The 23,409-nt window shown below is 42.7% G+C and overlaps 1 protein-coding gene across 3 annotated transcripts in view; it reads right to left on the bottom strand.

The window, feature by feature from the left end:
- Positions 1-23,409, bottom strand: part of LOC126412042 (phospholipid-transporting ATPase ID) — a 583,312-nt gene that overhangs the window by 190,423 nt on the left and 369,480 nt on the right. For all 3 annotated transcript variants that reach the window (XM_050081421.1, XM_050081418.1, XM_050081419.1), the window contains exons 3-4: positions 13,060-13,272; positions 2,074-2,279 (exon numbers count right to left, since the gene is read on the bottom strand). In XM_050081421.1, coding sequence (XP_049937378.1) covers positions 2,074-2,279; positions 13,060-13,272 — 419 coding nt within the window. The remainder of the gene's footprint in view (positions 1-2,073; positions 2,280-13,059; positions 13,273-23,409) is intronic.

Below are 23,409 nucleotides of genomic sequence, written 5' to 3'. Positions count from 1 at the left end.
AGACTGGCCTGCAAACCGTGTGTCTCTCAGTGGTTACTGGATTACTTTTCTTAGGTTGTGTGCCCACTGACAACATTTCTTACAACAGTATACTCATGAGAATGACATCCATGTCAATTTGTGTGCTTGAAAATGAGTCAAAGCTCATAAGTAGCCAGTAACGTACTTATTCTAACCTAACAGTGTGGTGACAATTATATCATACCTCGAAACACGAGCCTACATTTACGTCATTTGCATATTTACAAAAAGCTTTCTATGTTGGTTGGAATACGCTCATTAATGTTATGAAGTTAGCAGCAAGTCTTTAAGAGGGGGGGGGGGGGGGGGGGGGGGGGGGGGGGGAGGGAGGGAGAGTTAGTCTTTGCTAAGCTTTTGATACATTATAATAGCCATATATGGCACCTAAAAAAACTTTCTACAATTAAAGTGCTCATCACATCAGGAAATTTACTTGTGAATGAGATGATAAAGAAATTGTGACCTTACATTCAGATGTTACATCAGTTGATATTGGACTCAAGAATCAATACCCCCACTGATGCTGTCAGTTTCAACAATAAGCAAGTTCCAGTATCCATTCAAAAAATGTGCCTGCCACCTGCCACCTTATAAAGGAGAACTGTTAGCCACAGAAACAGCTCTAAGATACAGTATGACAATCCAAGCTGACCATACCGTAATAACAACAGAGTCCCTCTACACGTCAAAAAACACTATTATCAATTGGTAATGGTAAAACGAGCTTCTATTGGGCGTATCAAACAGCTGATGTACCAAAAGCACAATGATACACTGGAAAGTGTGATACGAAGCATAACTCCACTGGGAAAGGGAACAAGAGAGAATTCATAATGATGAGATTTAATTGTGCCTGCTTTCAACACAACCTCAATAGAATTTACAGCATCTCATACCACTAACATCTAGGGGACATTCACGGCATCAACGATATCCACTTTGCCTGATCTAATAACAGAAAGAATCAGACTGGCTATTTACGGAGCTGGCTGAAATGAAACAATAGGTTACCTCCAATGTGTCAATAGTCTTGAGAACAGTGAATATAAATATTTATAAATTGTTCATGGAATTCCTGAGAACATGACAATTTGAGGAAAGGCAGCCACTATATGTCTGAACTGGTTGTATTTATGTGCTCACAGGCAAATGAAATAAAGTGAAATATAAAACAAATTACAAGTTCAGTTTTCTTCTTCTTTTTCTCCAGGCAGGGGGGGGGGGGGCGGGGGGGGGGGGGGGAGGGGTGGAGACAGGACTGACTGACTGACTGGAGACTGGGAGGCAGGAGGGCATCAAAATACGTAGAGCAACCCCTGTGGTGGAGTATTCCCAAGGGGTAAATATGTCTCAGTAATAATAAATAGCTACAAAATATGGAGAAAGGAAAACATCACTTCATGTGAAATGTATTCAAATACTTATTTTTCAAATTTGAATCATAAACACTTCACTGTTTTGTACATTTACATGTCTTGTGAGAAGTTATTAAATGTTAAATTAAATAAAGGGGAGTAGTCAATCACCTTGTATATTCGAAGGCACCATTTGCTCATAACAAGTAATTTCACATGTACTGATAGTTCTTTGTATCTCCTAGATACATGGTTTTGTCTTACTGTATTTATGTTCATTTCTTTGTATTTATAAACACGTAACAACCCAAAATCTGCTTCTTCCACCGACACCTTCAAAAGTTTTTTTTTATATTTTTATTTTATATATATATTTTTTTACCATTTCTGCACCCATGGGGACCACTTTACTTCTGATCTGTGGAAGGGACATTAACATATTTATTTTTTGTGAATATGTATTATTTATTTTTTATGACCTGTCCTACATGCTTGAGGCACTCCTCACTATGAATGTATGGAACAAAAAGTACATCTAAAATATTATAATCTAATCCCCATGTATTTTGTAATTTCTACACACACCAAATTTTTTAAAATGACAAAGTTTGGGTGGCAATAGATCTAATGCAAACTTGTGTAATATTATCAATTAATGTGGTTTAGTAAATGCAAGAGTAAAGGTGAGTAATAGTACCCATCCAGCTCGGCAGTCTCGATGAAGCAGAGCCCGTTCGGCTCACTGGTGGTGAGCAGCAGCACGTCTGCAGCCACGAACTGGTCATTCTCCATGCGGATGACGTCGCCCACTTGCACTTGTGCCCAGCGCTCCTCCACCAACTTGCCCTCACGCAGTGCCTTTGAACGCCGCTTGTTCACCTGCCAGTCGCTCATGTGCCGTTGCTGCACTCCCAAACAACACAACATAAGTCAGCACTTGGTAACAGAAGGAATCACATAAGGTGGACAAAGTGAAAAGTTGCCAAAGCTACAGCCATTCACAATTGGATGGTGGCAAAGACCATAGGATTGCCATTTTTTATATGACAGAGTTTGAGAGTTTGTTGGATGTGTGTCATGCCACAAGAAAAATTTTATACGAGGTACAGAAAAAACATTATATCTCAGAGGCTCCAGGATGTTACCGATTCCCACAATGTGTGTGGCCCTGTGCTCAAACCACAACGTCCCAAAAAGCCGCACATGTTAAATGAAAAATAAAGTGTGAGAAAGTTTGGATGGTGCCACATTAATTGACTGCTGACAGAAACAAAATGTAAAAAGAAATCTCTCAGTAACATTTGGAACAATTTAAACAGACTCAACCTGATTTAGAGTGCCAATTTATTAATGTTGATGAGAAGAGGGTCCATCACTTCCCTCCACAAGCCAAACAGAAATCAAAGCTGGTGGCCCTATGTTTTCTGTGATGCAAAAAGGAGTCCTCCAATTCACTTTCTATCAAAGGTCGAAACAAAAACTGGTTAATACTTCTAAACCACCTAGTTGATAAAAACTGAACTAAGGATCTGGACTGAGAAAGAAAGAAACATCTTTCATCCAGAGAATGTAGCCAAGCGATTCTGTGTGCCATCTCAAGACACAAAAAGGAAACTGTGTGTGCTGCTTGCATAGGAAATCCTGTTGAATTGCCACCTGCAGCAGGGTCAGGTAACCATCAATGGAATAATATTTTTTTGAAACCCAACTGGAAGTGATTAACAAGCTTTCTTTATTCGGGAACAGAGACAAGTCAGTGGTTCACCATTTGATATTTTCCTCCCTATACAGCCCATGAACGCCAGATTACTATTTATTTGGGCAAGTATCATCCTTCTCTGGTTTTAAAAAAGGGACTGAGGTGCTCTCCTTTCCCATGTTGTGGAATTACCCCATCTCTCAGATTCAGCTGAATGCTACAAGGAAGACTACTGTGAGATTCTACCCAAACAGTGTGAGTAGTTTCATGGGAGAAATGGCACTTACTGGGAACAGAATAGTTACTCCCAGGGTGGAAACAACGTGGTCGGTATCCTAAAACTCTCTCTTCAAAGGGAAAAGGGAAGCCAGTTTGAAACAATGGCCGGAGGAAGATGGTCCCTGCACAGGGCATCCGTAATCTTTAGGGTCAAAGTTATACAGATATTAGAATATCCTAAACTGAGAAGCTACTTGAAATTAACGGTCAGAAACAAATATTTTATTTTTTGTAGTGTAAACATTTTCTATCTTATAACAATTCAGCAAGTTATGACATGTTCGTCGATTAAAACAGCAATAAAGGAAGTGTGGAATGAATTTCTTTTATTTCTACTAATGATCACAAAACTTTTGGTCCTTAGACTACCAGTTTCAGTCAGCAGTGACAGATCTGAAGGTGGTCGCTGTTGACTGAACCCGGTAGTCTAAGGACCAAAAGCTTTGTGATATTTGGCAGAAATAAAACAAATTCATAATAATTTAGGCACACAGCAATTGTTCAAAATATTGGCTGCATGTCTCAATCCAGGCATTACTGACTATACAATCCATGGACAGAGATGAACGTTGGGCTCAAACACACGTGGCCCCAGAGCTTGCACATACTGTACACAATAGGGGTGTAACCGATACTATTAGTAATCTCTACACCAAGCTGTTCTAGAGCAACCGGCATAGACAGGCACACACGGGCAGGAGTGACCAAAAGGCTGATGTACGGGCAGTCAGGCAGGAGCCTATGTGACAGTTCTGCACCAGCTGAGTGCACACGGGCAGGATTTGCCACATGGTTAGCCTATGCGCACAATGTGTGTAACAACATCACCTGGTGGGTAGCCTATGATGTCTGTGGCTAGCACTGAGAGAGCTGACGGCAGCCCAGCAGTACCCGGAACCTAGTGGCAGCATTTGTTTTGTGCGCTATACACTGTACTGTTAGAAGTATGAATCACCAGAGAATTCATCAACCGACCACGGCATAACAGCCCGGATAATTATAATGGACATGATATTTCCGGCCGTGAAAGTTTACATTTTAGTGTTAGAAGTATGTAATTTACGTGCAAGTTCACTGGTGTGTGGTGACGGATGAACCTTCTCGCACACAATCCAACACAAAACCTCAAATTCCACTGTGGTAACACTCCAATGTCAAGGATTCTGAATAGCTATCTGTGGCTTAACATGACCCATTACCCCTACGAATATTCCAGATTTATGTAAGGTTTTACCCACTACGATGTACTGCTACTGATTAGGATGGTATCTATTCTGAAACCCATCTTTGGTACATTCATCCAGTTTTACAGGTACACCAACCTCCAGCACCATTAAATACATATGTATTTACAAGTGCATCTAGCAACTAATACACTACATTTTCAATAGTCTTTTTTTTTTTTTGCCCATCCCTCTTCTGACTAGTATAATGCAGGCTGCCATGACCCCTGTTGTACCTCTCTCACAGGATAGCACTTGTACCCAACATCTTTGATTATTTGTTGGATATATTTGTCTCTCTCTTCCCTTCCAGTTTTTGCCCTCTACAGCTCACTCCAGCACCACTGAAGTTATCAGCTTATGTCTTAACTGGTTTTGTGTTTCTTATACTTAATATTATGTCACACAAAAGAGAAAGTTATTAGCTAATAGACAATAAGGAGTGCAAATTTTCTGGAAAGTTCTTATACTCCCAGTTACAAATGATCCCACCCAACATTAATTGAGCAGAATGTCAAACCAGCTGACTGGGAGCAGGAAAGGAGTATACGAGTTTGAATTCCACAGAGTGAAATACAGTGACATATGACAGAAGAATGCTGTGTGAAGAGGTGTGGCACTGCACTTTGGCACACTTAAGATAAAAAAACATGTATTACATTTCCTCAAACATATATGTTTTATATATCAAACTATTCAGAAAGATGTGCACTACAAAATGAACATATTTTTGAAAAATCAAGTTTTTGAAAAAAAATTTTTGTCCTACCTCAAACGCTCAAGGGGGACGGTTTTTGCCCTAGTTCAGGAATATTGTAGACCTGGGGCTACAGTTCTTTCACTTACAATGTAGTCCACAATTTTGCTATGTATATCACCAATCTAATTTCTAATACTCCTCACTACTACCGTCTTTCTTTGATTTACTCTCAGTCAGTATCCTATTCTTATTAGACTCTTCATTCCATTCAACAGGTCCTGTAGGCCTAATTCTTCTTCACCTTCACTGAGGATAGTCCAATGTCATTAGCAAATCTTATCACTGGTGACTTACACTCTGAATTTTTAGCACACTTCCAAACCCTTCTTTCATTTCTTTAATTGCTTCTTCGAGGTATAGGTTGAACAACAGTGCAGAAACAAAGGGAGTAAGACAGGAATGCAGTCTATGTCAAGAACTACTTCTTGGTCTTCCATTCTTATTGTCCCCTTTTTGTTTCTTGTGTATATTGTATATTACCATCCTCATCTATAGAACTCTAAGCATCATACAACATTTTATGTTGTCGAAGGCTTATTGCTGGTTGATGAATCCGATAAAGTGGTCAAGTGGTCTTTATTTTCATTAAAGTCTTGCTTCCATTGTCAAGTGCAACATCAGAACTGCCTCTCTGGTGTTTTTCCATTTCCTAAAGCCAAATTTATCATCTAACAGATCCTCATTTTCCTTTCCATTCATCAGCATATTATTGTTGTCAGTAAATCGATGCCTTAGCTATTAAGCCACCTGTCCCATACACCTTGCATTTATCCACCCTTGCTGTCTTTGTAATTTCCTACAATGATATACAGACTGTAGTATGTGGCAAACTCCACTATGGAATCATCAAAGATAACTGTGTATAGATTTTCAAGGTAGTGTCACCAATGTCTGTGCAGCAGGTAGTTGCTTGCAATGAAATAAAACCAATTCTCAAACACAGTCCTCACATAAATTGTTCATTCAAGACGACAGGCCACCAGAAGTATTAATTTCCAACCCATGATCTCAAAATACTCTCTTTTACAATCCTCTACAGGGAATATAATGTTGATCCTAAACCCCTGGGCGCCTTATTAGCAAACTGACAACGAATATTGAACCATGGTGAGTCATCTATGTGCTAAGCCCTTTCCTGGCAAGGGCAAAGGAGATAGATCTATTGATTTTTTTCAATATTTCTCATGACATTCACATGATCCTACATAACACAAGGCTGTTCCTGTGTAATTTCTGTGTAAGTCAGTGGCCAGACACTTTGGGAAGCTTTTTCAGTAAGTATTGATTTATTGTCAAGAAAAACTGTAAGCAACTGAAAATTAAATTAAATATCATTTTACAATAAACAACTGAATATATACTGTTACAGATGAAGAATTCTTACGGACTACAGTAAAAAACAAATAGTACAGTGTTCTTAGCATGCAAATACACATTGCCTGTTACAGCATAATGCATTGTTCTGGTGAAACCTATGTTTCACATACATATCAGTAAACACCCAAGTTCACAATAAGAAACTGTAAGAAGGAATGACTTTCACAGAGAACTACACAGCAATGTCCTAAATCATAAAACATGTTACACCTACCTAAAGTGATCTTCAACAGACTGTTCACCGAAATAAAAACATGAAAACATTACATTTGTTAAAAAAGAGTTTAATAGCATGCTATTATCAAATAATAAACTTCCACAGCAGTATAGAAAATATTGACACTGACATAGGTCTCCCAATTTTTCTATAATGTTTGTCACGTGATGTAAACGTCTTACGCATAAAGAGTATTTCCACCACTTCTTCTTCTTCTTCTTCTTCTTCTTCTTTGTTTAGTTTGTTTCAGTGTAACTAGGTAACTAACAAGCTGTCAAAATGAGCCTAATGAGGAGCAATAATATACCGAGGGTGTGAATACGCAAAATCCTAATTGTGTTGGTTTTTAGCGTTCTAGACTTTAATTGGTAAAAACGGAATCCTTATAGGATCATTTTGTTGTCCGTCTGTCTGTCTGTCTACCTGTCTGTTTGTCTGTCTGTCTGTCTGTCTGTCTACCCGATGGTTAAAAACCCTTTTCTCTCCAGAATGAGTGAATGTATCAAGTTGAAAATTACGACACACATTAAGATCTACAGTCCCCGGTGGTCTAATAAAAATAAGGTTCTATGTCAATGCAGTTAAAAAGACAAGGCCATTTATGTCAAATATTTTGATACTCATAACCTCATTCGTCAAAATGTATAGGGTATGTGCTGTTGACATATAACCCTGAAATACGGCAAGAAGTGAGGTTACACAGTACCAGTACAACTAAAGGAGAAACATCCGAAGATTGTCAACATGTAACTGTAACAAACGAAAAATAACTTTTTTGTCATTTGTTATCCTACTGCCTGTCTGTCCTGTAAAGACTCCCCTTTCCCAGGAATGGGTAAACATATATCTTGCTTATATCGATATCATTAACAGGCGGAAACTTTTGAGGTTCTCAACTCTCGATATACATAATTAAGTTTGTACCAAACCCTAAGTACACGAGTTCTATTTGCACTTATGCGGATTTTATTAGTATGGAGGAGTACAGTCTTCATAATTTGTGCTCTGTTTTAAGGAAAGGCAGTTTTTCACGCATCTTGATATTTACGACATCGTATCCCTGAACTGTGTGGCATATAACGATACTATTTTGCATGAACCCTCAGTGTTCTATGCGGACACTGCCTACAAAATGTGTTGCAAATAGACTTAGTAGTAAAGAAGTAATAAATCAAACTGTCATGCCTCATGTTTAAATGTTACTGCACGAACAAAGAAAATCTAGCTTTCATTATTTTATGGGGTGTGACTGTGAGAAAAAGTTTCGAATAGGTTACATTATGTGCAAAGTTTGTTGGAAGATACTAAGTGCTCTCATTCTGAAACACTGGAGGAATGGTATGCACTGATGAGCCAAAACATTATGACCACCTCTTCTTTGTCCATCTTTAGAATGAAATACGTCACTGATTCTGCATATCAAGGATCCGACAGTTTGTTGGTAGGTTTGTGGAGGTATGTGGCATTAGCTGTCAACACACAGGTCAAGTAATTCTCGTAAATAATGGGCTGCCGGTTTGCATACTTGGTGACGGCGCCCGATAGCTACCCAGATGGATTCCACAGGAATCAGGAGAGTTTGGTAGCCGACCCAACAACGTGAGTTCACTATAAGGCTTCTCAAAGCACTGTCGCATGGTTCTGGCTCCAAGATATGGACAGTTACTGCTGAAAGATGACATCACTATCGGAGAAGACATCAAGCACGAAGAGATGCAGGTGGCACAGAGCGGGCAGCGTGTCTTCGGTAACTACCACTGGTGCCATGCAAGTGCAGAAGAATGTCTCCCATAACATAACACTACTCTCACCAGCCTGCGTCCATGGCGCCGCACGTTTCAAGCCAATGTTCACCTCGATCACGGCGTTTTGGAGACGACCATCGACCTAGTGTATCAAAAATGTGATTCACCCGCAAAGCTGACGTGTTTCCATTGATTGGAGGTCAAATCCCGATGGTCCCGTGCCCACTGAAATTGGATTAAAATGTGATCACGTAGGGGTGGTCTGCTGTGGAGTTCAACACTGTACTTTGAACAGTGTGCTCCGAAACACTTGTGCGAGTATCAGCTTTGAGTTCTTTCAACAGAGATGCCACACATCACCATCTGTCCTACTTTACAGTACATACAAGACCCCGAACCCCATGCTATGTGAAGAGTCGTGGACGTCCAACCATTTAGCGCCTAGTGGTAGCTTCACTGTCGTCCTACCTCTTTCCGTAGGTCCGCTGTTCCCGAGTTCCTGAAGCGTTTCTGTAACACACGCGTGATGATAAAACCTACCAGTAACAAATCTAGCAGCCCGCCTCTGAATTGCTTGTATGTCCGTCCCAAACGCTCGAGCAGTACTCAAGAATAGATCATATTAGAGTTTTATAAGCGGTCTCCTTTACAGATGAACCACATCTTCCCAAAATTCTACCAAGGAACCAAAGACGACTATCTGCCTTCCCCAAAACTGCCATTACATGCTTGTCCCACATCATATCGCTCTGCAATGTTACTCCCAAATATTTAATCGACATTACTGTGTCAAGGGCTAAACTACTAATGGAGTATTCAAACATTACAGCATTCTTTTTCCTATTCATCTGCATTAATTTACATTTATCTATATTTAGAGTCAGCTGCCACTCTTTACACCAATTCTTTTCGTGAATCACTACTGAGTAAATTTAGAGAACCAGCATTTGAGGATGACTGCAGTACAATTTTACTGCCGCCAAGCTTTTGACAATGTTGACTGGAATACTCTCTTTCAAATTCTGAAGGTGGCAAGGGTAAAATACATGGAGCGAAAGGCTATTTTCAATTTGTACAGAAACCAGATGGCAGTTATAAGAGTCGAGGGACATGAAAGGGAAGCAGTGGTTGGGAAGGGAGTGAGACAGGGTTGTAGCCTCTCCCTGATGCTATTCAATCTGTATAATGAGCAAGCAGTAAATAAAAGAAAAATTCGGAGTAGGTATTAAAATCAAAGGAGAAGAAATAAAACCTTTGAGGTTCGCCGATGACATTGTAATTCTGTCAGAGAAAGCAAAGAACTTGGAAGAGCAGTTGAACGGAATGGACAGTGTCTTGAAAGGAGGGTAATAGAAGATGAACATCAACAAAAGTAAAACGAGGATAACGGAATGTAGTCGAATTAAGTCGAGTGATGCTGAGGGAATTAGATTAGGAAATGAGACACTTAAAGTAGTAAAGGAGTTTTGCTATTTGGGGAGCAAAATGACTGATGATGGTCGAAGTAGAGAGGATATAAAATGTAGACTGGCAATGGCAAGGAAAGCGTTTCTGAAGAAGACAAATTTGTTAACATCGAGTATTGATTTAAGTGTCAGGAAGTCGTTTCTGAAAGTATTTGTATGGAGTGTAGCCATGTATGGAAGTGAAACGTGGACGATAAATAGTTTGGACAAGAAGAGAATAGAAGCTTTCGAAATGTGGCGCTACAGAAGAATGTCCAAGATTAGATGGGTAGATCACATAACTAATGAGGAGGTATTGAATAGAATTGGGGAGAAGAGGTGTTTGTGGCACAACTTGACTAGAAGAAGGGATCGGTTGGTAGGTCATATTCTGAGGCATCAAGGAATTACCAATTTAGTATTGGAGGGCAGCATGGAGGGTAAAAATCGTAGAGGGAGACCAAGAGATGAATACACCAAGCAGATTCAGAAGGATGTAGGTTGCAGTAAGTACTGGGAGATGAAGAAGCTTGCACAGGATAGAGTAGCATGGAGAGCTGCATCAAACCAGTCTCAGGACTGAAGACCACAACAACTTAGATTTCGTGGAAAGGCCACAAAGATAAGAGAGATTAGCGCTCGTACAGAGGCATATAGGCAGTCATTTTTCCCTCGTTCTGTTTGTGAGTGGAACAGGGAGAGAAGATGCTAGTTGTGGTACGAGGTACCCTCCGCCACGCACCGTATGGTGGATTGCTGAGTATGTATATAGATGTAGATGTAGATACTGATGACAGTAGCAGGTGAACAGTCGACCAGCTTCGTCGTTTGCGAGATATTCGTTCATGGGTTCTGAGTAATACCGCAATAACCAAAGTCCCTTATATCAATGCAGCCCACGTCTTCGCTAAGGCGTTCCCCCGTCCGCTTACGTACTTTAGCTACCGCGTCACGTGCCCCCAACGCAATCGCGTCATCCAACGTCGCGGCAGGCAGTTGTCATAAAGTTTTGGGTGTTCTGCTCACGACGAGTTACGCTTTCTCAAAACATACAACAGGTTTCTCCAATACTCGTCTTACTGTATTACAAAGTTACATAACAGTATCAATGAGCGGATTATGACAACATTTTGTTGTTGTTGTTATTGCTGTCTTCAGTCCTCAGACTGGTTTGATGCAGCTCTCCATGCTACTCTATCCTGTGCAAGCTTCTTCATCTCCCAGTACTTACTGCAACCTACATCCTTCTGAATCTGTTAGTGTATTCATCTCTTGGTCTCCCTCTACGATTTTTACCCTCCACGCTGAACTCCAATGCTAAATTTGTGATCCCTTGATGCCTGAGAACATGTCCTACCAACCGGTCCCTTCTTCTTGTCAATTTGTGCCACAAACTCCTCTTCTCCCCAATTCTGTTCAATACCTCCTCATCAGTTATGTGATCTACCCATCTAATCTTCAGCATTCTTCTGTAACACCACATTTCGAAAGCTTCTATTCTCTTCTTGTCCAAACTATTTATCGTCCATGTTTCACTTCCATACATGGCTACACTCCATACAAATACCCTCAGAAACGACTTCTTGACGCTTAACTCTATACTCGATGTTAACAAATTTGTCTTCTTCAGAAACGCTTTCCATGCCATTGCCAGTCTACATTTTATATCCTCTCTACTTCGACCATCATCAGTTATTTTGCTCCCCAAATAGCAGAACTCCTTTACTACTTTAAGTGTCTCATTTCCTAATCTAATTCCCGCAGCATCACCCGACTTAATTCGACTCCATTCCATTATCCCCGTTTTGCTTTTGTTGATATACATATTATACCCTCCTTTCAAGACACTGTCCATTCCGTTCAACTGCTCTTCCAAGTCCTTTGCTGTCTCTGACAGTATTACAATGCCATCAGCAAACCTCAAAGTTTTTATTTCTTGTCCATGGAGTTTAATACCTACTCCGAATTTTTCTTTTGTTTCCTTTACTGCGTGCTCAATATACAGATTGAATAACATCGGGGACGGGCTACAACCCTCTCTCACTCCCTTCCCAACCACTGCTTCCCTTTCATGTCCCTCGACTCTTATAACTGACATCTGGTTTCTGTACAAATTGTAAATAGCCTTTCGCTCCCTGTATTTTACCCCTGCCACCTTCAGAATTTGAAAGAGAGTGTTCCAGTCAATATTGTCGAAAGCTTTCTCTAAGTCTACAAATGCTAGAAACGTAGGTTTGCCTTTCCTTAATCTATTTTCTAAGATAAGTCGTAGGGTCAGTATTGCCTCACGTGTTGCAACATTTCTGCGGAATCCAAACTGATCTTCCCCGAGGTCAGCTTGCCTGTGTCATACATCTTGCTCACCAGATGGTAGAGTTTTGTCAGGACTGGCTCTCCCAAGGCCGTCAGTAGTTCTAATGGAATGTTGTCCACTCCCGGGGCCTTGTTTCGACTCAGGTCTTTCAGTGCTCTGTCAAACTCTTCGCGCAGTATCTCCAATTTCATCTTCATCTACCTCCTCTTCCATTTCCACAATATTGTCCTCAAGAACATCGCTCCTGTATAGACCCTCTGTATACTCCTTCCACCTTTCTGCTTTCCCTTCTTTGCTTAGAACTGGGTTTCCATCTGAGCTCTTGATATTCATACAAGTAGTTCTCTTTTCTCCAAAGGTCTCTTTAATTTTCCTGTAGGGAGTATCTATCTTACCCCCTTACATTCGTCCTCTATCCATCCCTGCTTAACCATTTTGCACTTCCTATCGATAAATTTTTAAAATCGATCAATAAATATAAGACTTACGGGAAAGCTTTTTTTTTTTGCCCTGGATGTTGTTAAATATGCAACCTGTGACTGGGACTGGGTGAGTGTTTTAACCGTAGCTCGCCTCTACTGCTACATGCTACCCTGTGTGCCTCTCCATGCTGCGAGCACTCACATAATCGTCGTAGGCGTCCTTGATGGCGGTGAGGGCGAGCACGCCGAGCAGCGGCACCGCCGTCGTGATGGGCGTCAGCGACGAGATGGCGGGGATCATCTGCAGCACGAGCAGGCACAGGAAGTAGAAGTTGGCGAGTCGCTGGAACTGCTCGAACAGGTTCAGCGGCAGGAACGTCAGCACGCTGTACTTGGACGTCTTGATGTAGTTGTTCTGCAACACAAATACACCCTCGGTTAACCTCCCTCGGGATCGGAGACTCGGAGGCCAAAAGTTTAATCCTGGAACCCACGCCGGTTTTATAGATCCTGAAAAAGCTTTCGATCGAGCAGATCGGAATAAATTGTGCGTAATAATGAATGGTTCCCATTACTGTTCTACATCCACATCTACATTTATACTCCGCAAGCCACCCAACGGTGTGTGGCGGAGGGCACTTAACGTGCCACTGTCATTATCTCCCTTTTCTGTTCCAGTCGCGTATGGTTCGCGGGAAGAACGAATGTCGGAAAGCCTCCGTGCGCGCTCGAATCTCTCTAATTTTACATTCGTGATCTCCTCGGGAGGTATAAGTTGGGGGAAGCAATATATTCGATACCTCATCCAGAAAAGCACCCTCTCGAAACCTGGACAGCAAGCTTCACCGCGATGCAGAGCGCCTCTCTTGCAGAATCTGCCACTTGAGTTTGTTAAACATCTCCGTAACACTATCACGGTTACCAAATAACCCTGTAACGAAACGCGCCGCTCTTCTTTGGATCTTCTCAATCTCCTCCGTCAACCCGACCTGGTACGGATCCCACACTGATGAGCAATACTCAAGTATAGGTCGAACGAGTGTTTTGTAAGCCACCTCCTTTGTTGATGGACTAAATTTTCTAAGGACTCTCCCAATGAATCTCAACCTGGTACCCGCCTTACCAACAATTAATTTTATGTGATCATTCCACTTCAAATCGTTCCGACACGCATACTCCCAGATATTTTACAGAAGTAACTGCTACCAGTGTTTGCTCTGCTAACATATAATCATACAATAAAGGATCCTTCTTTCTATCTGTTGACTAAGTCGTTAAAATTGGAAACCAGTTAATTATACAAGAATTAAACAAACATAATGACCAAACTGCACTGTTAAGTGGGGCGTTCCCCAAGGGTCGGTGCTGGGGCCGCTGCTGTTTCTTATTTATATAAATGATATGCCTTCTAGTATTACAGGTCATTCAAAAATATTTCTGTTTGCTGATGACACCAGCTTGGTAGTGAAGGATCTTGTGTGTAATATTGAAACATTATCAAATAATGTAGTTCAAGAAATAAGTTCGTGGCTTGTGGAAAATAATAATTTGATGCTGAATCACAGTAAGACCCAGTTCTTACAGTTTCTAACTCACAATTCAACAAGAACTGATATTTTGATCAGACAGAATGGGCATATTATAAGCGAGACGGAACAGTTCAAGTTCCTAGGCGTTCGAATAGACAGTAAGCTGTTGTGGAAAGCCCACGTCCAGGATCTTGTTCAGAAACTAAATGCTGCTTTATATACCACTAGAACAGTATCTGAAATAAGTGACACTTCAACACGAAACGTAGTCTACTTCGCATATTTTCATACGCTTATGTCATATGGTATTATTTTTTGGGGTAATTCTTCTGATTCAAAAAGGGTATTTTTGTCTCAAAAACGGGCTGTTCGAGCTATATGTGGTGTAAGTTCGAGAACCTCTTGTCGACCCATATTCAATAGTCTGGGAATTCTGACATTGCCCTCACAGTATATATTTTCTTTAATGTCGCTTGATGTTAGCAATATTAGCCTAATTCCCAAGAGTTAGCAGCTTTCACTCAGTTAATACTAGGCAGAAACCAAATCTGCATGTAGAATGCATTTCCTTGAATCTTGTGCAGAAAGGAGTGCAGTATTCTGCTGCATACATTTTCAATAAGCTACCACAAGAACTCAAAAATCTTAGCAGTAGCCCAACTCTTTTAAGTCTAAACTGAAGAGTTTCCTCATGGCTCATTACTCCTATTCTGTCGAGGAGCTCCTGGAAGAGCTAAAAAATTAAGCAAATTCCAGTGTTACATAGCTGATTTTCTTTATTTAAACTTAAGACGTATCGCCTGAATATGTTTTTTATATTTTATTTTATCTGTTTCTACTATCGTGTTATAATTCCATGTATTGATTCGTTCCATGACCATGGAGACTTCTCCTTAATTTGGTCCCACGGAACAGTAAATAAAAAAATAAAAAATAAGTAATAATACAAGATGTACGACCTGATTTCACAACTCGTTTTTTATTGATAAAAACATTCTACAAACATGGAATCGATTGCAAAATACTCACAAAATCTTTTAAGTTTTAGCTATGCTATTACAAATGCCCTGTGAGTCCACCAGCAACAGCACGAACACCATGTAGACGAACGGCTAAATTCGTGATAAACTTTATAGAATGTATCTGGTTTTACGTAAGTTATAGAGGCTGTTATTCTGTTCTTCACTTCTGCATCACGAGGTAAAGGGAAAACGAACATGATTTTCTTTACATATCCCCACAAAAGAAAAAAATCTCATTGGATGATGTCTGATGATCTTGGAGACCAAGAACGTAGGGCAGTGTCTCGGGGTCCCGTGAGCCCATTCCAGCGGTGAGGCACTGTGTTACTGAGAAACTGACGTATGTTGAAACTTCCTGGCAGATTAAAACTGTGTGCCGGACCGAGACTCGAACTCGGGACCTTTGCCTTTCGCGGGCAAGTGCTCTACCAACTGAGCTACCCAAGCACGACTCACGCCCCGTCCTCACATCTTTACTTCCGCCAGTACTTCGTCTCCTACCTTCCAAACTTTACAGAAGCTCTTCTGCGAACCTTGCAGAACTAGCACTCCTGGAAGAAAGGATATTGCGGAGGCATGGCTTAGCCACAGCCTGGGGGATGTTTCCAGAATGAGATTTTCACTCTGCAGCGGAGTCCCGAGTTCGTGTCTCGGTCCGGCACACAGTTTTAATCTGCCAGGGAGTTGCGTATCAGCGCACACTCCGCTGCAGAGTGAAAATCTCATCCTGACGTATGTTGTTGTGCTAGTGTATCGAGACCCATCCTGTTGGAAAATGAAGTCATCGGTGTCCTTCTGAAGTTGTGGAAAAGCCAATTCTCCAGCATTTGAAGATCATTCCAGCCCCTGTCTTCCTAAAAAAAAAAAGAAAAAGAAGAAGGAACCGACTTTTTCACGAGAAACGTTCACTTTAGCTGCGTCTCTTCTGTGCTCAGCAATGTACGCGGCGAACAAAACAGATTACACGAATCTACTGAACTTTCTGAAAGAAAGGAAGGTAGAGCATTTCATGTACAGAACTGTATTGGAAAAAACGGGAGGGATAGATGCTCGAAACCCTAACGACACAGTACTCACCGCACTAGGCTGCGAATGCGTTAGCGGAAATCGAATGAGTGAGTTCGGCACGGTTAGACTTTCGCTCAACTACGCGTTTGCGCTGGCAGACACGGTCAAATCACACGACCTGCTGAAGATGAAGTTATTTCATATGGTCGTAATTACAGAGATATAAAAACGCCGCGCACCCCCCAAAAATGGCACTACAGCCAGCGCTTTGCGCACGCGGGTATTCGATACGGTCTTCCTCCCTGCTGCCGCATATGCGCTGGCCACGTAACAGTGCAAACCCCTCAAACAGCACCACGCAAATACGCCAAATGTGGTGGGGCCCATCAGGCCAACTACAGGGGTGTGTTGCCAACAAGGAGGCTCTGAGGCATAAAATAGCAAAACACGCCAAACCTATCGCCGTCACAACTCCCAGTAAGGAGTGGAATATCCTTTGAAGGAGTGACAGCTGGCACCCCCAGCAACGCGCGGCAGGCAGAGGAACCTCACAGCAGCGCACCTACACAGCAAACTCCCCCAGCAACACACACACACACACACACACACACACACACACACACACACACACACACAGAGAGAGCCAAGTCAGACAACAACAAACACCACATCGGTCACACCACAAGACACAAACAAGACGGCCCTGCCCCCCCCGAGACCACAGATTGCAGCCCACAACAGGTCACAGAAAATACACTCACACAGGGACAGTCACAGCCACAGCCACAGAGAAGGTGGAGGAAGAGAAACAACCGGAACAAAGGGAATACGACGACACTACAACAATAACAGAGACAATAAGACACCAACACGCAGCTACACAACACAGACACCAACCTAACCACCCGCAGCATACATCCACTCCCTGCAGAAAGCACATAGGCGCCCACAACCCCACAAACAGCTGACTCACAAGCCAGACCAAAAAGGACGCCAACACAACTACCAGCGGCTGCCAACACCGCCGATAACCCACAGGACGACATTCCCAACATTGACCGCCCCCGGTAGCTGAGTGGTCAGCACGACAGAATGTTAAACCTAAGGGCCCAGGTTCAATTCCCGATTGAGTCGGAGATTTTCTCCGCTCAGGGACTGGGTGTTGTGTTGTCCTAATCATCATCATTTCATCCCCATCGACACGCAAGTCGCCGAAGTGGCGTCAGATCGAAAGACTTGCACCTAGCGAACGGTCTACCCGACGGGAGGCCCTAGCGACACGACTCCCAACATCAACACAATATTTCAAAGAATGATGGAAACATTATTCCTCGGACTCACGGCCAACGAGACAGTCATGAAGATTACGGTGAATGCCACACAATTCTTCGCATAGTTCATGTTTACACCAATTCATGGGTAACACCACCAGCCCTGTAACGCAAACGTCAACAATAACTCACAGATCCTGTTGTGGAATGCCAACGGCATCTTATTGAAATGAACCGAATTGGTTCGTTCATGGAGCGAAGGAGAGTATCAATCGCTCTTGCGAACGAGACACTGCTTACGACTCACATTCTGGAAACATCCCATAGGCTGTGGCTAAGCCATGTCTCCGCAATGTCCTTTCTTTCAGGAGTGCTAGTTCTGCAAGGTTCGCAGGAGAGCTTCTGTAAAGTTTGGAAGGTAGGAGACGAGGTACTGGCAGAAGTCAAGCTGTGAGGACGGGGCGTGAGTCGTGCTTGGGTAGCTCATTTGGTAGAGCACTTGCCCGCGAAAGGCAAAGGTCCCGAGTTCGAGTCTCGGTCCGGCACACAGTTTTAATCTGCCAGGAAGTTTCATCCCAGGTTACTGCGTCTACGGTATCGACCGAGCGGACGGCAGGAACAGGAGCGGCACAGATATCACCACACACAAAGACAGAGAACACAGGAACATCGAACTCCCTGCACTTGAGAGACTAGATGTTGCGGCCGTCAGGGTCAAGTTCAACGGAGCTAACACCGCACTGTTATCGGTATCGCTTTATAACCCACCTAAGAACACAGTAACATGCGATATCTGCACGGTTAGCAGCATAGCAACGCGGATAATCGCCGCTGGAGATTTAAACGCACAACACCCCGACTGTCATTCACGAATACGTGCCTCCAACGGCAAGAAACTATACGAACATGCACTAGGCCGAAACTACATTATACTAGGGCCGGACGTGCCAAAATATGTGCCCGCACAGACCCGACTCAAGCCTGACGTGTTAGACACAGCGTTGAAAAACGATCTAGACTCAGACCACAAGCCTGTGATACTTCCACACGGAAGAAACACTGCAGGACACGGAACCACACAGTATATTGAACTACCTGTAGAAGAGCGCAAACTCGACCCTGTTCAAGGAGATGCTTGATAGTAGTATTCCGAGACTTAAAAATTATCAACACACAACAAATTGATGAGACGATGGGGATTCTTACTGTTGCTCTCCAAGACGCCATTCCACATACACCACAAGAACATTCGACGTGGTGGCCGTGCGGTTCTAGGCGCTGCAGTCCGGAGCCGCGTTGCTGCTACGGTCGCAGGTTCGAATCCTGCCTCGGGCATGGGTATGTGTGATGTCCTTAGGTTAGTTAGGTTTAAGTAGTTCTAAGTTCTAGGGGACTGATGACCACAGCAGTTGAGTCCCATAGGGCTCATAGCCATTTGAACCATTTGAACATTCGACGGCCCTGCCCAGGAAATCGTGGGTCTTATCTCAATGAAGAATTGACGATGTATCAGGCGTCCGTTCTATAAACTGCACCTTAAGAGACTCCAGGTACTAATACGGGAGAAAATACAAACATTTAGAAACGAACAGTGGGGGCAGAAACTCTCAGGGCTAGATGCCACACGTCCTGGCGTGTGAAATCTAGCCAGACGCTTCACCAGGGAGAAACACTACATTCCTACTCTACAAGGCCCGGTAGGCCCTGCATATTCTGCGAAGGAGAAGGCAGAGCTTATGGCCATTAACAGTTACAGCGTTTTTCATGCCGAATCTGATTCCTTCAGACCCAGTATTCACACTTGAAACGAACCTGGAGGTTGCATGGCTTGTAGCTCAGTCCACGCGCAACGAGTTCAGACGCTCGCTAGAAAAGCCCCTGATTCCGATGGCATTAAAAACCGTGTCCCCCAGGAGTTCAGGGATATAGCCACAGAATACCTTACACACATATCGAATACCTTCTTAACACCACCAACACTTCCCTGACTTTAGGAAGGCGGCCAAGGTCCTGATATTTAGGAAGACAGGAAAAGACCACTACCTCCCAAAAAATTACCGACCCATCAGTCTGCTGTACTCGCTCAGCAAGATTTTCCAGAAGGTAATACTAACAAGCATCACTAGGCACTGCATCGCCAATTTGGCTTTCGAAATCACCACTCACCAACACCGCGTAGTTGAACATGTAACACACAGCTAAAACACGAAAAAAGCCACAGGGTCTGTGTTCCTCGACATCGAAAACGCTTTCGACCGTCTCTGGCATCACAGCCTCATGTGCAAACTCATCTGTCACCAACAGATGAGTCCGCAGCTCGTGGTCGTGCGGTAGACTTCTCGCTTCCCGCGCCCGGGTTCGCTTCCCGGCGGGGTCAGGGATTTTCTCTGCCTCGTGATGACTGGGTGTTGTGTGATGTCCTTAGGTTAGTCAGGTTTAAGTAGTTCTAAGTTCTAGGGGACTGATGACCTCAGATGTTAAGTCCCATAGTGATCAGAGCCATTTTTGAACCAACAGATGTTTCAATACCAACTTGCAAGGCAAACAATCGACAACACGGTATTCAAGCTGGAGTATCCCAGGAAAGCATACTGGGACCCATCTTGGGCAACCTTTACATTAGCGATCTCCCAGCAACACAAAAAACGACGTTGACCATCTACGCGAATGAGACAGCCATCCTTACGCAATACCGGAAACCGCCAAACAAAAATTGACGACTACATACAGTATTCAGAACTGCTGAGCCTTTGTTCCAACCATGGTGTATTAACGTAAACGTCAACAAGTGCGCAGCAGTTGTGTCCACACGTTGACTGAAACTACTGTGCGAACATCAACACTTTAAACAGGTAACACCAAAGGTTGCGACGCTACGTGTTTTCTTTGATTTAACGAAGGCTTTTGATTGTGTTGACCACAAAATATTACTGCAGAAGTTGGACCATTATGGAGTAAGGGGAGTAGCTTACTTTAAGAATAAAAAGCAGAAGGTAATTCTCCGCAATATTGAGAGTGGTAGTGATGTTCAGTCCCAATGGGGCACTGTTAAGTGGGGCATTCCCCAAGGGTCGGTGCTGGGGCCACTGCTGTTTCTTATTTATATAAATGATATGACTTCTAGTATTACAGGTGATTCAAAAATATTTCTGTTTGCTGATGACACCAGCTTGGTAGTGAAGGATCTTGTGTGTAATACTGAAACATTATCAAATAATGTAGTTCAAGAAATAAGTTCGTGGCTTGTGGAAAATAATTTGATGCTAAATCACAGTAAGACTCAGTTCTTACAGTTTCTAACTCACAATTCAACAAGAACCGATATTTTGATCAGACAGAATGAGCATATTATAAGCGAGACGGAACAGTTCAAGTTCCTAGGCGTTCGGATAGATAGTAAGCTGTTGTGGAAAGCCCACGTCCAGGATCTTGTTCAGAAACTAAATGCTGCTTTATATACCATTAGAACAATATCTGAAATAAGTGACAGTTCAACACGAAACGTAGTCTACTTCGCATATTCTCATACGCTTATGTCATATGGTATTATTTTTTGGGGTAATTCTTCTGATTCAAAAAGGATATTTTTGGCTCAAAAACGGGCTGTTCGAGCTATATATGGTGTAAGTTCGAGAACCTCTTGTCGACTCCTATTCAGTAGTCTGGGAATTCTGACATTGCCCTCACAGTATATATTTTCTTTAATGTCGTTTGATGTTAGCAATATTAGCTTATTCCCAAGAGTTAGCAGCTTTCACTCAGTTAATACTATGCAGAAAGCAAATCTGCATTCTGACATTGCCCTCACAGTATATATTTTCTTTAATGTCGTTTCATGTTAGCAATATTAGCTTATTCCCAAGAGTTAGCAGCTTTCACTCAGTTAATACTATGCAGAAATCAAATCTGCATGTGGAATGCACCTCCTTGACTATTGTGTAGAAAGGAGTGCACTATTCTGCTGCATCCATTTTCAATAACCTACCACAAGAACTCAAAAATCTCAGCAGCAGCCCAAACGCTTTTAAGTCCAAACTGAAGAGTTTCCTCATGGCTCACTACTATTCTGTCGACGAGCTGCTGGAAGAGCTGGAAAATTAAGCAAATTCCAGTGTTACATTGTTGATTTTCTTTATTTTAAACTTACGAATTGTCGGTTCCTACTATCGTGTTATAATTTCATGTATTGACTCGTTCCATGACCATGGAGACTTCTCCCTAATTTGGTCCCACGAAACAATAAATAAATAAATAAATAAATAAATAAATAAATAAATAAATAGAACATGCACGCCTGATACTTTTCCACGAGAGAGTTAAGATACCTTACCTCGGTGTCTGGCTGGTCAGGAAACTTCCACGGAGGAACCACACAGAATACGTTGCCAACAGAGCACACGTGAGGCTCAAACATCTCTACCCAACGCTCCATAGGGAAAGCACACCAAACAATAGGGCATCGAGGTCCTCTGATGACGTACGCAGCTCCTGTCGGAGGATATGCAGCTCTTACACGCCTACAGGTCGAACAGAAAAAAGTGCTATGTATCATTAGCAACGCTCCACGCTACACTAGCACCGCGGCTCTTCACAATGAACACCGCCTTGAAACACTCAAGGAAGTTTCCAGAATGATATTTTCACTCTGCAGCGGAGTGTGCGCTGAAGGTTCGCAGGAGAGCTTCCGTAAAGCTTGGAAGGTAGGAGACGAGATACTGGCAGAAGTCAAGCTGTGAGGACCGGGCGTGACTCGTGCTTCGGTAGCTCAGATGGTAGAGCACTTGCCCGCGAAAGGCAAAGGTCCCGAGTTCGAGGCTCGGTCGGGTACACAGTTTTAATCTGCCAGGAAGTTTCACTCATGGAAGTATTCAAAAAACTCGCCACCCGACGATACTGGAACTCGAGACACTAACAATGGAACTCTGCGGAACTACGATCACAACCGTAAGTGGAAGCATAAGCGGCCAAAGAGGCTGCTAGCTAGGGCATAACCACCTACGGCGAGCTAACACACACTCAGAGGCGACATCGACATCAGCGATCCCCTGCACATCAGCCGTACTGACTGGATACGCCAGCTGCTCACAGCCGACCGACAGGAAACAGCAGGGAAGGAGATAAACCCTCACACTAACGCACAAACAAACCGCCAACACTACCATACACTCTGCCCTTCAAATCGCTACCCTTCGTTAAATTTTCGATCCAATCTGTCTACACACGAGCGCGTATTAATGGTTAATCATAACCAGACGTACGCTAACATAGCAGTACCCACATCCTGCGAAGATCTCACTCAGTGAGAACTAACCACTATGCAGAGATGGCAGTAGATCTGTTGTGTTGACCATCATGCCGGTGTGGGCATGGAGGAGCTCTACCCTGTACAAAAATGTGATCGAACATTATGAATTACCTCGAAGAATTCGATCTATTGACACACAGCCAACATGGGTTTAGAAAACATTGTTCCTGTGAAACACATCTAGCTCTTTATTCACATGAAGTGTTGAGTGCTATTGACAACGGATTTCAGATCGATATCGTATTTTTGGATTTCCGGAAGGCTTTTGACACTGTACCACAAAACCGGCTCGTAGTGAAATTGCGTGCTTATGAAATATCGTTTCAGTTATGTGACTGGATTTGTGATTTCCTGTCAGAGAGGTCACAGTTCGTAGTAATTGACGGAAAGTCATCGAGTAAAACAGAAGTGATTTCT

The sequence above is a fragment of the Schistocerca serialis genome, chromosome 7 (assembly GCF_023864345.2).
Source record: "Schistocerca serialis cubense isolate TAMUIC-IGC-003099 chromosome 7, iqSchSeri2.2, whole genome shotgun sequence".
Taxonomy (NCBI): domain Eukaryota; kingdom Metazoa; phylum Arthropoda; class Insecta; order Orthoptera; family Acrididae; genus Schistocerca; species Schistocerca serialis.
Note: the sequence above shows the minus strand (reverse complement) of the source record. Positions and strands in the feature narration are given on the sequence as shown.